Source organism: Emericellopsis atlantica (genome assembly GCF_019669845.1).
Source record: "Emericellopsis atlantica unplaced genomic scaffold F5Z01scaffold_3, whole genome shotgun sequence".
Lineage (NCBI taxonomy): Eukaryota > Fungi > Ascomycota > Sordariomycetes > Hypocreales > Bionectriaceae > Emericellopsis > Emericellopsis atlantica.
In genome coordinates, this window is record NW_025764705.1 from 14,506 (window position 1) to 28,848 (window position 14,343).

General features: G+C 54.5%; 6 protein-coding genes across 6 annotated transcripts; 5 read left to right on the forward strand and 1 right to left on the reverse strand.

The window, feature by feature from the left end:
- Positions 1-637: 637 nt before the first annotated feature.
- On the forward strand, positions 638-1,397 carry F5Z01DRAFT_670469 (uncharacterized protein; the record flags this gene model as incomplete). The annotated part of the gene is made up of 5 exons (XM_046264564.1): positions 638-678; positions 895-918; positions 978-1,034; positions 1,100-1,227; positions 1,297-1,397. 5 exons carry the CDS (start codon positions 638-640, stop codon positions 1,395-1,397), a joined length of 351 nt encoding a protein of 116 aa, XP_046121730.1.
- A 1,079-nt stretch (positions 1,398-2,476) lies between these two features.
- Positions 2,477-4,295, forward strand: F5Z01DRAFT_301777 (uncharacterized protein). The gene has a single exon (XM_046258883.1). It carries the CDS (start codon positions 2,789-2,791, stop codon positions 4,151-4,153), a length of 1,365 nt encoding a protein of 454 aa, XP_046121731.1. The 5' UTR covers positions 2,477-2,788; the 3' UTR covers positions 4,154-4,295.
- Positions 4,295-6,515, reverse strand: F5Z01DRAFT_301817 (uncharacterized protein). Its single transcript, XM_046258885.1, has one exon. The coding sequence runs from the start codon at positions 6,165-6,167 to the stop codon at positions 4,437-4,439; it is 1,731 nt and encodes a 576-aa protein (XP_046121732.1). The 5' UTR covers positions 6,168-6,515; the 3' UTR covers positions 4,295-4,436.
- A 1,522-nt stretch (positions 6,516-8,037) lies between these two features.
- F5Z01DRAFT_301814 (uncharacterized protein) lies at positions 8,038-8,906 on the forward strand. The gene has a single exon (XM_046258884.1). It carries the CDS (start codon positions 8,201-8,203, stop codon positions 8,825-8,827), a length of 627 nt encoding a protein of 208 aa, XP_046121733.1. The 5' UTR covers positions 8,038-8,200; the 3' UTR covers positions 8,828-8,906.
- Positions 8,907-9,123: 217 nt separating this feature from the next.
- F5Z01DRAFT_302333 (uncharacterized protein) lies at positions 9,124-10,181 on the forward strand. The gene has a single exon (XM_046258889.1). It carries the CDS (start codon positions 9,228-9,230, stop codon positions 9,837-9,839), a length of 612 nt encoding a protein of 203 aa, XP_046121734.1. The 5' UTR covers positions 9,124-9,227; the 3' UTR covers positions 9,840-10,181.
- A 1,703-nt stretch (positions 10,182-11,884) lies between these two features.
- On the forward strand, positions 11,885-13,770 carry F5Z01DRAFT_692675 (uncharacterized protein; the record flags this gene model as incomplete). Its single annotated transcript, XM_046266194.1, has 5 exons — positions 11,885-11,899; positions 11,983-12,864; positions 12,932-12,974; positions 13,038-13,193; positions 13,291-13,770. 5 exons carry the CDS (start codon positions 11,885-11,887, stop codon positions 13,392-13,394), a joined length of 1,200 nt encoding a protein of 399 aa, XP_046121735.1. The 3' UTR covers positions 13,395-13,770.
- Positions 13,771-14,343: the final 573 nt, after the last annotated feature.

Sequence of the window (14,343 nt, forward strand, 5' to 3'; positions counted from 1 at the left end):
GATAATGGTTGCCATTTGCCAACATCTCCAGTGTCACGGCTCCAGAGAGCACGCACCCCTGTGATCAACCCATCGTTCACCAATGACAAACCTCCAAGTGGACGAGGCATGCAGTGCTGCCTGCATAAGTGAGGAATCCACTGCTGTACAGCGTAGTGACAGGTGTCTGAATGCTTCACGGCCAATACTTGTACGCCCTCGATCACTCGAGCGCCCAACGACATCATTGAACCAGCCATTGGCTTCCGGAATCGCTCTATTCAAGCGCTTCTGGTAAAGATTCAAGAGTTTAGTATATCCCCGAGCACCTCATGCGGCCACGGCGAGCTCGGCTTTAACGTGGGTACGTCACGCGCACACCGGAAAAGGATCAGTTGGATCAAAAAGGGTGGGGAAGAGTCACGTGCGTCTCCTCCCATAGGCCGCCCCCCCAGTTCGAGGGTCCCAGGCTGAGCGTCAGTCTGCCGCAGTCACTTTGACCCGGCCGTCTCCTCCTTCCAACGCCTTTCCACGAACGCTCTCAGCCTATCTCAAACACCGCCATACCCTCTAATACACGACCAGCGAGGCCCCCCGCGCATCGCAGCCTTTCCCGACCGATTTTCGATCACGAAGCGCCATCAGAATCATCCAAGATATGAGTAGTCGCGGTGGTAAATTAGCCCCAGAAGTCAATCGGTGCGTCCGCCTGCGCTCGTGCTGTTTCGACCACGAATTCAATTGACACGACGTCGGGGATCTCGATTTCGGTCAAGATCATCGGTCGCGTGTCACTGTGAAGCCAACACCAATCATCCTGTTCCCTCCTGTCTTCCGTGGCCTCGATTCCGTCGTTGCTAAACCATGGTCCACGTTCAATGTCTTGAAGGTTCTGTCGCTAACTGACCGTCGCAGAGCTCTGTTCGTCAAGAACTTGAGGTACACTTAGGAAGCCCATAGACGATCACCGATACGCCCGAAACTAATTCGCTCTGTAGCTACAACGTCACGCCAGAGGACCTATTCGACCTGTTCGGCAAATTTGGCCCCATTCGGTACGCATTCACGACGTTTATTGCCAACTCGGCTACGTCAATTCGCATCGCTAACCAAGCCGCAGCCAAGTCCGACAGGGGATCGCAAACAACACCAAGGGCACCGCATTTGTCGTCTACGAGGATGTACTAGATGCCAAATCCGCCTGCGACAAACTGAACGGGTTTAACTTTCAGAGCCGTTATCTCGTTGGTACGTGGATCTCACACGTGCTCTATACACGTGCGCGGTGTCTGAGCGGCAGTCACTAACCTTCACTAGTGCTTTACCACCAGCCAGACAAGATGATCAAGTCAAGAGAGGACATTGAAGCCCGTCGCGAATCTTTAGCTCGCCTGAAGGTGCAGCATGGCATCGATTGACAATCCGACCGGCCTACGGACAGCCTGCAAGAGAAGAGGACCTTGTCCACTTCCTCGTCTGCAGGCCGGTCTCCGACTTCACGCAAGTCCAAGTCGCCGGATCCTAAGACGATCCTGCGCAAAGACAGGCAACCAACCGAGACATCTCCGACGCACCACCGCGCGCGAGCCGTTCGCTTCGCTGAGTCCGCCATGCGCCCTCCAATGCAAGCCGTTGCATGAACAACTACCGCGTCGCCCATCCATCGGGCAGCCACGAATCGACGCGGGCATTCAAAAGGGAGGGTGGAGATGAGACTGGTTCTGTAGGAGTAAATGGCCCTGGCACTTTGCAACATCTCTTTGCATTATCTTTTGCTTGGGTCAGGGCAGATTATTATGGAGGATACGGGAATGCGGGAGTGCGATTCCGTCAAGTGAAGTAACGTCAAAGTCACTCGGAATGTTTTTCTATCTATCATGTCTTCTTACCACTTAGTTGGCCAAAGGCGCGGCCTCACAATGCCTTCTCGCCGCGAGCCTCTTTTTTTGGAAGTCGTTTCGATCTGCAAATGCAACTCCTTATCATGATACCACGGTGCTCATCTTCATCGAGACCAGCTGTGCATGTATGCCCTCGGTAGCGAATGGCACGAGTTGCTAAAAGGCCTGATAGGCTCGACTCTGGGGATAAGTGCAGATGAAGACATGGAAGCAGAAAGATTCTGAGGTTTCCACGGAGACGATGAAATTCGTGTAATCAGCGTGCTCGATTGCGGGTTACACATTCAAGAGGGACACGCGATCCTCCCGCAGTCCCGCCAGAGTCGTGATACTGAGGTGACTTCAATAATGACCCATCCCTTTTTCCTAGTCTTGATATTGTTGGTCCAAGGCCAAAAGTATGCCTAGTCCGGCCACAAGAGCAGGCCAGCATCGCCATGTGGCTCAACGTGCGCTTAGAAGCGTCGACAGCCAACCATCTTCCATATAAGCGCCGGACATCACTTCCTGGTCGAAATATCCAGCTTTCCGGAAATTGAATGACAACCTGGGTCGGTGAAGAGCTTTGAGCCTTGCTCGCCTTTTAGGCCATGCGGCCTATTTGCAGGCTGCCCTGAAGCCTCCACATTGTAGTCTGCGTACGGGTTGGGCTAACTGCTTGTTTATACACTGCCAGAAGCTAGGATCCATGGCATCTACAATAGGAATCGCTGAGCAGTGGTGGGAGAACGCGAGCCTTGCCAATCTGCCCAGCAGTGCGCACAGAGCGTGGATAGGCCATAGTTGCGACCTTGGAGAGCCCAGCATGCATTCGTTGACGACATACTCTGGTGTTGACCAACTTGTATAAGGCTTCTGCCATTTGAAAAGTCTCTGTGCCTGCTCCTTGAGCGTCGTGAACTTTTTCAATGTATTCTCCTACTGCAAAACTAAACGGGCTCTCGCTTGACGCTATGCCACCAGTGACTCGTTCCATGTCGCGGCTACAAGGTGACACCTCGCCGCCCCCTATTGTCGACTATGAATCAAGTCTCGAAAGTGAAGAAAGCGAGTCAGACTGGTCCGAGACGGATGAAGATTCATTGACCATCAAGTCGCCTACACGGATCATCTATCGCCTCGACAATCTGACACAAGGGCAAAGGGACGTGGTCCGCGACACCTTCAACTGCCCCCTTCAGATTTCTCTACAACGCTGCCGCCACGTGGACAACACATACGCCTTCCAAATGACAGAGCTTGTAAATCGCTCCATACGGCTGCACAGGGACGGGGAGCGGACCATACTTGTCTGCTCATGCGCGGGCGACGTCAACGAGACCACTGCTTGTTCGCACATTCTCTGGCTGCTTGACCAGATACTTGATCAGACCTTATACGACCACGACCGACGCGAACCTGTGCGTCTGAACCAACGAGGGTTCGCTGATGAGATGGGCGACCTCTTTGAGCGCATCAGTAAGCATCACATCGACATTCTCGCCGCCGACCTGCACTGCCCCCTTATACGCGAAGACGCAGATTTCAGAATCGACGCAGCTCGAATACTCGAGGCTCGGGAGCTACTCGCCTCGATACATGCGGAAGATCCGGACACATTTCGACCAGATATATTCGATAGTCCCAGCCAGGGCACGAAAGTGATCAAGCGTCACGATATCGACCGCACCATTTTCAGAATGCTGCTCGACAACAACAACTTTTTCCAGTACTTTAGGTCCCTCAGTCGGCCAGGAGATCCCATCAGAGACGTCTTTCGGAAGCTATCGCAACGAGTCGACCGAGTGCTAGACAAGCTGGACGCTGGCGGTACGGACGGTTCCAAAACCACAGAATGGGCAACACACCATATCAGAGGCTGCGTGTCCTCCATTCGGTGTGCTGTGTTCGACCGTGACCAGCCGCTACCCTTTTCAGAGGCACACGCAGCCGCAGCCGCGCTCGTTCATATCTTGTCAGCCGTTGTCACTCGACATCCGCGCGCATCGAGTCATGTATCTGGACAAGGTCGAAACCTGTACATGAGTCTTGTGGGGGAAAGGGATATCGACTTTGTCGTGGGTGTGTTGAGCTTACTGCCTGAAGCGGCATGTCACTTCCTGTACGATCTCGAAGCGCTGCTCGAGCAAGTCGAAACATATGGCGCTCCGGTGTCGTACGTCACCAAGTTTCGGACGCTCATTGCGAGCCTACGGGGTCTCAGACCTGAGAGCAGACCGAAGAGAGCGAATGACGTTACTGCGTCGGGTCGGCGGAGCAAACGAATGAAGTAACGCGCGCAAGACTTACCGCCACGAGTGGTAGGCTCTTTTGTCGGGAGCTATCGTGAGGCCATCATGTGTCAGAGTAGGCCACTGCGAAGTTCAGAATACCAGCAAGGCATGAGCGTCTGCTTCAACGGCACGCATGTATACAGAAGCCACGAGTGGGTTGAGCAAGCTTCACGCGGAGACGAGCCAACATAGCAGCGCGGATTCAATAGTTTCCGGAAGCAACAAGAAACAGCCTTTCAGCATCGTAAACAATCCAAAATTGACAGAGGTGACATTAGTCATGTCAAGACGCGCCATCTGCCAATGTTCTGGCGTATGTCTCCAATTCCGCAAGCACAGCCTTCAACATCGGACGATTGTAGTAGTTTTCATTCCAGTCGCCTTTGGCGATGCCCTCTGCCCGCGCAGCGAGCCAATGTCCAGACGCCTCGACTTCTTGAGACCAGAATTGCTTGGCAGTTTCTTGCACTTGCTCAGGGGTCGAGAGGCCGGTGTGCTCAAGGCGCCGTAGTACAAGCTGGTTGCCTTCCCGAACGATGAGACTGCTCAAACCGGGCTGAGCCCCGCTGGTGCATCGCCTAATAAGGTCGCGAATCGGCCCAGGTGTACTTGTAAATCCAGGAAACTCGACTACTGGCTCAAATCGATAGGAAAGCCAGACAGCACCCCGCTGGGGAGCACTCTTGCCCTCGAAGATACACCATAGAACGCGCCCTAGCATGTAAACTTCGCAGGCCTCCTGCTCCGTAGGTGTGAGAGCAGTCCACGCAATGTTGTAGCCAGTGTTGGGCCAGATGTAATCCTCTCCTTCCGTCATAAACTCCCAGCCAGGCACCATTGCTTCAAGTATTTTCGAATACTTGTCAGAGATCGCAGGCGATATCTCCTTGTCCACCGCGATCATTCGAACGTACTCAATTGCGTTGATCTCGGGAGCTGCGAACTCGCACCATACACCTCTTTGTTCAAAATCCACCATGACAATATCGTCCGACGCGGAAAGTACAATGTTGTCCAGCCTCAGGTCCGGATAGAACATGCCAGGTATTGTTCGCAGATGGACCAATGCAGAAGCAAGCTGCACTGACCATTTTGTCTGTTGCTGGAGGGACACACGTCCGTGCAAACGGAGAAACGGGATCAAGTCACGCAGACTGCCATGTACGTGGTACTCGAGGGTAAAGCCTAGCACAACTGCTTTCTCTCCGAAGCTGCACTTCTTGGTAATGAGATGCGCTGGACGCGACATCACATTCGGGTGAGGCGGTATCGTGAGCAGCTTCCGCAGTTCGTGGTACAAGTATTTCGAATCGCTTGTGAGAGCTTTGAAGATCCACGGTTTGTTGTTGATCATGACGAGGGAGACGCTGTCATGAATCTGGGAGATGTATGTTAGCTCACCCAGATCCAACGTGGGCGGGTAGTCCTTGATCTCTGCGGCCCAGCATTGCTGCAGAGAGGGCAACGTGTGTAGCTGAGCTTCCAGATGGTGAGCAGGAACTGTCATAACAACAGCGTCTGCTATGTTCATAGGCAGGTTGCGCAACAGGATTCGGGAACCGAACGGCATGTTGTGGTAGATCTCTCTGGGGTCTTCCATCTGCTTGGCCCAGAAATGCAAAATCCTCACAATGTGTCTCGTTAAACCAAGCCAAGAGATTCGATGCTTGTCTCTTGTGTGGAAGACGACGTCGACGTCGAGAACCTCGCGAACTGCTAATGGTAATTTCGTGGGCTCAGGGATGTAAACATCCATTCGCAAGGGCGGCATCGACTTGAAGAATAGAGGTGTGGCGTACAACTGGGCGCCATAGGCAGTGCATCCATCGATAGTCCAGAGCGGGCTGTCTGGAATCTCCAAACTGTCGATGCGGTTCTTGGGGTTAAGCAAGGAACTCTCCCAGCTCGGCGGATCTTCCTCGACATTCTGTCTCTGGGCACGCGACGGCTGTTGCGTACCGAATGCAGCGGTTGGATGAATGACATCGTGAATAGACTCCTCGCTAAGTTCCATAGTCGTTGTTCGGACTATGCCCGATCAGACCAGGCCGTAAGCAGACTGCGTGCGCGTGAAGGTGCACGTCAATCGTGAGCTGTTTGGGCGAAGAGCTCAGGGAGTCGAGCACGGCAGCTGCTGGAAAACAATATTCGTGTACAGGGCTGGCCGCAGCACTGGAAGCCGGACGGAAAAGGAGAAGGACGAGGAAATAATAAGTGCTCACGAGTCGCGCCTCGTCGGGCCTTTGTCATATGTGCAAGGCGGCACAAGGTCGTGCAGATGAGTGATACACCTCAGGTACGAGGACCGGGCACAGGGAAGAGGGTGTTGTGCGTTGCAATTGGCCCGTTTCGACACTGCCGAGAAATCACATGACCCCAGTAACGATGCTTACACGCATCTGGTCGCATCAAGCCATTTGGCTATGCGGAACGTATCTGTTTTCTTTCGAACAATTGCGACGGTAGGACGGTTGAAAGCCAAAATGACTGTCCATGTCCACTGAAATTCCCCATGAGTCTTCGCAACGGGAAAATGCTCAGTGACAGCCTGCAGCAGTCCTGTGCGCCATCAGCGATGACATGGCATGTTGGACACCCAGAAGGAGGTAGAATCGCTATTGTTGCTTGGTTTTCGCGTCCATGAACTTTGTACCCATTGCTCCTTGGATGTCTCAGATCTATCGGGAGCCGGCAGATCTCGGGCATTCGCATGTCGCTTTGCATTCGTTTGAGTTGCCGAAGAGTAAAAGACTGTCGCCGCATTGGAAGGCTCGGGACGCCGCGGGAGGCCTTTTGCAGCGGTGTGGACAGTCGTACAACGTCAGGGAAATTGTTTCGGGTCGAATTGTCGGTCTCGTTTGTCCAGGCACTCAATCACCGACGTTTGTCGCTGTTCACACGACAACGCCGGTCCGAGGATGACTTGGGATACACCAAGCTGTCGATGAGCAAGACGCGGTTCTCATTACATTTGAGAGGACCGTCGCCACCAGGCCCGAGGGTGTTCCAAGGAAGAGTGTTCCAAGGGGAGAGATTTCTTCTGAGTCGAGACGAGGAGGTAGAATCCCAAGGAGACTCAAGCAAGAGAGCAGAGGCCGTATTGGATCAGTTGTGGGCATGTTAAGCTAGCCCCCTGGTCCTTGGGTGTTCGAGCGGCGAACCTCAAAATTCCATCACCTAGAAATCACATCATTGGGTTGGCTCGCGCTCAATATTTCGGCGCGGCAACTCGTGCCACAAGTGTTGGCGGAGTCTTCGCCGGTCGGTCGACATTTGTAGTCGAGTGTCGGGATATTGAGGGGATTGCACCTCAATTAACCGCCTACAGCTGGCCTGAGGTTGGATTGACGCGATGTGACAGGTCCAATCGGAGAAAATAGCAGTGAGAAGGTGCACTGTCGTCCATAATAGTCGTCTCAGCTCATATTTGACAGCCGAGCGAGGTGGTCAACCTTCAATGGGTAGAGCATTGTATCGAATAGCTAGACGAAAGAGAGTACTGCGCATTCCCGTGCTAATCGGATGTGTACAGCAGTCTGGTTGCAGCTGACCAGCTTTGTAAAACGTCTTGCATGAGCCTCCGCAGTCGTGCTGGGTTCAAGAATTGGTTCGACAAAGGGTTTGCTAATTGCAGGGCCCCGGCAGGTGGCATGTTCTGAGCGCGTAGTGTTCGCAGTGGGTGTGCAAATCGAAGCAATTGCCATTGCGCAGCAGAGGAACATTCGATGGTAGGTTCATGTCGTAGCAACACGTATAATCGTGCCTCGAATGGGACCAGGATGGTCGAACGATGCCATCATGTCGGTTGACGTTAGATTTGTGGAGACGACGCCAGGCACCATTACATTGGTACCTGAGGCAGATGATTGATTAGCTCCTGGAGGAAGCCCCGGCAGGCAAGAGCCGGTCACAGCACAACCAGTCACATCTGAGTGGTAATTACTGTCTCATGACTGAGAAGTTGGACTCTAGTCCCACATCCATAGAGTCACGGTCCATGTCCGTCACCATCTGCCCAATCCTAGACATTGCTGACCGGTCTGTGAGATGGATGCTGTTTGGCGGGGCGGCAGAGGGGGCAAGGGCGAGGGGTCGCAACAAAGTGAGAAATGGAGGAAAGGAAGGACCGCCCGAGACTCTAATAATAATATGTACTCCGACGGAAGGAAGATCAACACCTACCTCGCAGGCTCCCACCGCCTTGCACTGCATCGTGAAGCGCGTCGAGCACCAACACTCTCGGATACTAATCACTGCATGTCGGCATTTGCTTCTATTGGCACTACTGCTGCTTTTCCCAAGTATCTGACCCACGAGTCTTTGCTCAAGGTGCGCACATTTGCTGCATTGCACCGCATCGTCACATCACCTTGCCATTTCCGGTCCAGCCACTCACTTACTCACAAGTTATCAAGTTCAGGATCAATTGTTCGCCGAGTGACGATCCTGCGTACAGGTCCCGCACTATTCCGCCGGCGAGTCGATTTTCTTCAGTTGCAGTGCATCCGCGTTTGCGCTCTGCAAGTTCGTCTCGAGACCGTGCCGCCTTGGTTATGTCTGGACAAGGACATGTGGACCGACATGGAGTCAACCGACGACAAGGTTGATCAGCTGCTGACATATTGGTCGTTCCTCTCACCGGTGCCCCGCACCAGCAACGTGGGTGTGGCATAAAGACCCTAAGAGGCAATCCTGCAAGATGCAAGCGACAACGCTTATCCCTTTCCCTGCTCCCCCGCTCGGATCAATAGCCATGTTGCAGTGCAGTTATATCATGGCTGTGTTCGTTAATTCAGGCCGACGCCCGAAGCCTTGGTGCATCAGCAATCCGCGGGTCGAGCTGCGGCAGTCAGCAGGCTGACTGACAGCACTACGTGGTCATTGTTTGTTCGCCTGACAGCAACGATCCTAACGCAGACATCAGTCTGATATTCCATTGCGCGGCTCGATTTGCCAGCGAACTGCAGGCAATCGTGATAGCCTCGAGACGCAGCTGTGCTGGGAGTTGTGAATCAACACGACAGGATGCGATAATACGCAGACACCGTTCGGCACATGCTAACATCTTGGCCGCATGATTATAATCGCACCTCAACTCTCACCGATACCCTTTCAGGAACGACTCTGGAGTCTAGCATCAGACCCCTACGCACATTCTGGCGCTGACTGGCTCCAAGTTGTCGACCCAAGGTCGGATCAAGCCAGGCGGGCGGCCGCGGCCCGTCGACCGCAAGTCTCCACCCTCCCGCCTCCAGACTCCAGAGTCCAGCCCAGACATGGACTCCAGGGACCAGAGCCCGCCATCATGTACAAGTACGTACGGACGCCGCATGTACGTACTGTCGAGGCGGCCCCGAGTCCGAGTACCTATTACCAGCGCCAGCTGGCTGGGTTACGTTACCATTGGCGCGGCCCAATGGGCGACAGTGGCCTGCGCCAATCCCAAATCCCAAATCCCAAATCAAATCCAGTCCCCTGTCCGTTCCGCTGGGCTGCGAGAGTATCCCTCAGACCAGTGAGCAACAATTCAGCACGGGCTGTCCTGATGCTTTACTGCGCATTCCCTCACCGAGTCTCTCTTTCCTCAGCAGAAGACTCGCGAGATAATATCGCTGTCAACACATCCCTAGTCGGACCAGCTGCAGCTGCATTCACGGCCGCAACACAGCATTTGCCGCTCGAGTAACCTGCCCGACCGCTTTGACAGTCTGACGACAGCTGCAACGAGCGCGGCAGCCGAAAGTCTCACGACGCATTTTTGGCGCCCCCTCCTCCTCCTTGGTGCTACCGGATCGTTCAACATCAGCGTTCGTCACCAGTTGGCATTTCTACTACGTACCCAGTCGACTACCGCCTGACCAGCCTCGCCAGTTTGATCCAGAGGCCTGACGCCGCTTCTGCTTGCGCCAAGGTGCTCGCTCCCCGGCTGCCCCATACGTATGCTGATCGGTCCGTGACGGGGAAAAGCGCACTGAGCACCTCAACTTAGCATCTGACCTGGATCGTCTCTTTGTGGTGATTCTGGTGGCGCCGCTGGGCACCCACCCCTCCCGTGTCTCTCCGCTGTCGCCTGCCTAGTCCCGTTGTGCTTCCGTTGCCGCCTGCGCACTTCTACAGAGTACCCGCCGCCTGGGTCTCCCTGCCTGTGTTTTCCTTCTGTGTCCCGGATACTTCATTGACCCTGGCGTCGGTACATCGATCATTCCTTTCCCACTCAGCGCTCCAAGGTTCCGGTTCCTCACACCCTGTCTGTCTCACGGAGTTACATTAGCTGCTTCTGGCCACATGGTGAGTGCTGCTCCTTTTTTATCACATATCATATCTCTCGTACACACGATGCCGACGGCTTGATGCATGAGGGATACATGTCTGATCTCCCTTCTCCATAACACGGCGACTGCTTCGATCCGAGTTCCCTGCCTCATCCTGAATAAATAGGAGTCATCCACATACACCCCCCTTTCTCATTGTCTTCTTCCCGTCGTGGCACACCAACAAGCCTCTTGCCAATATTGTGGTCCAGGCGGTGTACTGATCCGTTGATAGGAGTCTCACGACGCCTTCAATCCCCCAGCATCTGGCCTTTGCTGGGCTCCAGAGTCTGCCTACGCTCTGCCCCCAGCGCCCGATGCCCTCGTTTCGGAGCTGCCCTTTCCCGCTTCTCAACACAGGCACGACCCCGACGGCAGTGGGTGGCGATCCCATTACCCGCTCGAGTGCAGTGGATTCGCCTCGTCTGTCTACAGTCCATCGCGTGATTGTCAGTGCCAGTGGCAGTCGCGCAAACGCAGACGCGTCAGTCGCGAAGACAGTACATCCTCTTCCGGTGAAGGCTCACCCTCGCGCGCCGAGATCCCCAAGGGCCAAAGGTCGGCTGCCCACCGTGATAGGGGTGAAACATGCGAAGCAGTCTATCCACCGCCGTACGCATCACAAGAAATGATGCGGTGTCCAACTTGCCTTGCAAACTGCTTTGGCTGGGCAGTTCCTCATGACGGTACGCTTTCCCCCAACCGTCTCACGACGCTCTAACTTGAGTACCGGAATGCACGAGAAGCCGCGTATCGTGACTGTGTTCAGCTGTTTGGAGCATACTGACATGACTCGCCAGACTATCAGCATCTGCAACAAGAGGAACTCATCATGCACGGTCCCGTCAAGTCGTACACCATGGAGAAGTCGCATTCTATGCAATATACTGTCCCGGAGTCGCACCGGGGGGAACAATCGACTGCCCGGCCAGATGTGCTGGCGTACAGAGACCGTCTTACTGTCGAGGCATCTGCGCCAGGTGCGGCGGCACGGTGTCCTGACAATGTCAACCACAGTGATGGCAGACGGATCTCGGTCTATGAAGGCGCTCGAGACTTTCGTGCTGTTCCAAGATCATACTATGTACCTACTCAAGCTTCTCACCAGAGCGAACATGGCTTTCATGACCGCCCGCCGCTTGCTTCGAACTCGGCCAACTTCGCTCAGGTGCTCCCGCCGACTACCATGGCGGATCACCAGTCGCATGCCAACCAAGCCGCGGTCGTGCAATCTTGCAATGTACATAGCGAGGTTCTCGCAGGTTCTCGGCTTGATGTTGCACAGTTGGAGCGACTGAACTCCAAGTACAGTATTTTGGTGCCAAATCAACGCGGTGGCAAACGCGGCCCGTTCAAAGACCTTAGCCTGCGCGAGCAAACAGCGCAGACTAGAAAGATCGGTTCATGCATCAGGTGCAGGATGCAGCGCATTCGGGTGAGTAGTGCTTTGGCTGTTCACACGCTCGCATGCCGCCACGAAGGAGACGATCGGTTGTGACTGACTTGATTTTCATATAGTGTGAACACAACACAGAAGATCCGACCGGTCCGTGCATGACTTGTAAAAAGGTGGCCAATACCCGAGCCGGTAGATTGCCGTGCCTGCGGTACAAGATCACCGATGTGAAATTGAACAAGTCTGGCAACGTTCCGGGCTACGAGTGGACGCAACGCTGGACCGACAATGTCCCAAGCGTCGCCAGTGAGGGCTGGGCATCCTTGGAGGTCAAATCGATCAGCCTGGCGGAAGGTTACTCGGTCAATGTGATTCAACTTGCCGTACGGCGATTCGTTCCGCAAGCTGGCGACAAAATCAACCGCACGTACCGTGACAAGACTGGCAAGCAATGCTCGCATTCGTGCACGCCATATGCGCTGGTCGACCTCAAGAGCAGCGCCGGGGCGTACCAGCGGTACATCGAGAGGTCCATTGGACAAGTGCTACACAATGTCACAAAGGAGTACGGGCTCGTGCACAAGACGTATTTGCGCATGCACGCATGCGCCATTGACAAATCGACACCACTGGAGATACGCAGCCTCTTGCTCAAGACTTTTATGCTTTGGATGTATGTCCGCTTGACCACCAAGTCCGTGTTCATCAAAGGGTCGGAGACATTGGGTATCAAGCAGCTGCCCAAAGACAGCCCTGACCCGGACAAGGTGCCTGTACCGCCTGTCCTGGGCAGGCAGCTGGACATCTTGCTGATGGACAGGCTTGCCGAGCTGAGGAAGGAGGTCCTTGACGGCCTGGAGAAGCTTGTGTCCAAGAAGAAGCACAGCACATGGTTCTACATTTACCTCATCAGCTTCGTGCTGCTCCACAACACAGCGTTGATCACGGCCCACGACTCGCGCTACGCCAAAAAGCACGGCATCAAAGACAAGAACGGTATGCAGGTAGGTCCAGGTTATCGATGAGTGTGGAGTTTACTGCGTCCGAGGGAGCTAAATATCCGTTCGTCAGGTCCGATTCGCGCGCGAGGCGTCCGTCAGAGAGTACCACGTCGGTAAGTGCCCATCAGTTGTTGTGTCAGTGAGAGGTCATGAGGACTGACAAGAGTACACGGTAGGCGCCAACGTCCTGCTGGCACACTTCCATTACTGCAACAAGGGGGTCTATCCTTTCTCAGATCAGTGCAAGGATCAAGATCTCCGGACGCTTGCAGGCTTGAACGAAGATGAGATCCTCTTCGTCAAAGCCACACGACAGGTTGCCAAGCAATCCAGTGAGTGTCTCCCGAGCTATCGAGTGCACACACCGCCCCCCTGCCGCATGAGTTTTCGAGATCTGGGAGCAATTATGCTAATGTGCAACCTCTACAGAACACGACTGGGAAAAAGTCCGAGCAAGAGGCGACTACGAGAACGACTGGTACTTTGTCAGCCAGCTATTCGAGGAGAATTGGCAACCGCAGTCCACCATTTGAATGGTCTTTCTCAAGTTTTCTCTTTTTTGTTTCGTTTGCCATCTCCTTCACTTGTCAGTGTGGGCTCGTATGTCAGGTGATGTGGGCAAAAGCGAGGTCAAGCAGAATCTGCTGCAGGTGGCAAAAGAAACGTCGCTCAGTTATGTATGTATGTCTGCATGCATGCATGCACGGCGCCGCGCCGACAAGCATCTGCCAGCTGTTTGGCTTCGAAAGGTCGGTTGGTAAGAGGATATCGCCGAGCTGAGGAGGCGTCGAAAGCGTCACCGCTCTTGTGCGCCACCGATGCCGTCGCCAAAAGGATGGGGGGAAATATTCACGAAGATTGTCTTGTTCTGCATCGTCACCACCACTCATGTGCCGTGTGCCAGACCAACGGCGAAAACTGTGCTAACAGCGAACTCCGGTTCTTCGCAGGCAGAGCCCCGGCCATCCCTGGTTGCACGGGCGGGCGATTTAGTAATGTGATCAAGACCCGTGTGGACGGCAGCTTGTCCAAGGGAGCTATACCATGATGAGACCTCGCGCGGCAGAGCTCCTTTCCCACAGCGCAGACTGCCTTGAGATTGGCTGGCGATCTGTCTCAATGGTGTTCGTTAGCGGGAGCGACCCGGGTGGTTCATGTGTACATGGCGGTGCGGTCGTCCCTCCATCCCCTTCTTGTGAGGACGATCGAGATAATGTTCGCAACTTCGTCCCCCAGACACCACGGAACACAACGCGAGTGCGGTCAAGACCTGTGGCCGTGCGACGTTGACCAAGAGCCGCCGCCGCCCCCACCTGCATGGTACATATTTGTTGGACTAACACGTAGTAGGTGAGGGTACATACAGTTGGAGTGCAGCACGCGGAAGCAAAAGCATAGCTCGCGTGCATCGCCCGGGGAGGCACGCATCTTGATTCCGGTGCAAACGAACACTAGTGCCATCTCCCTTCGGGTTGATCACGG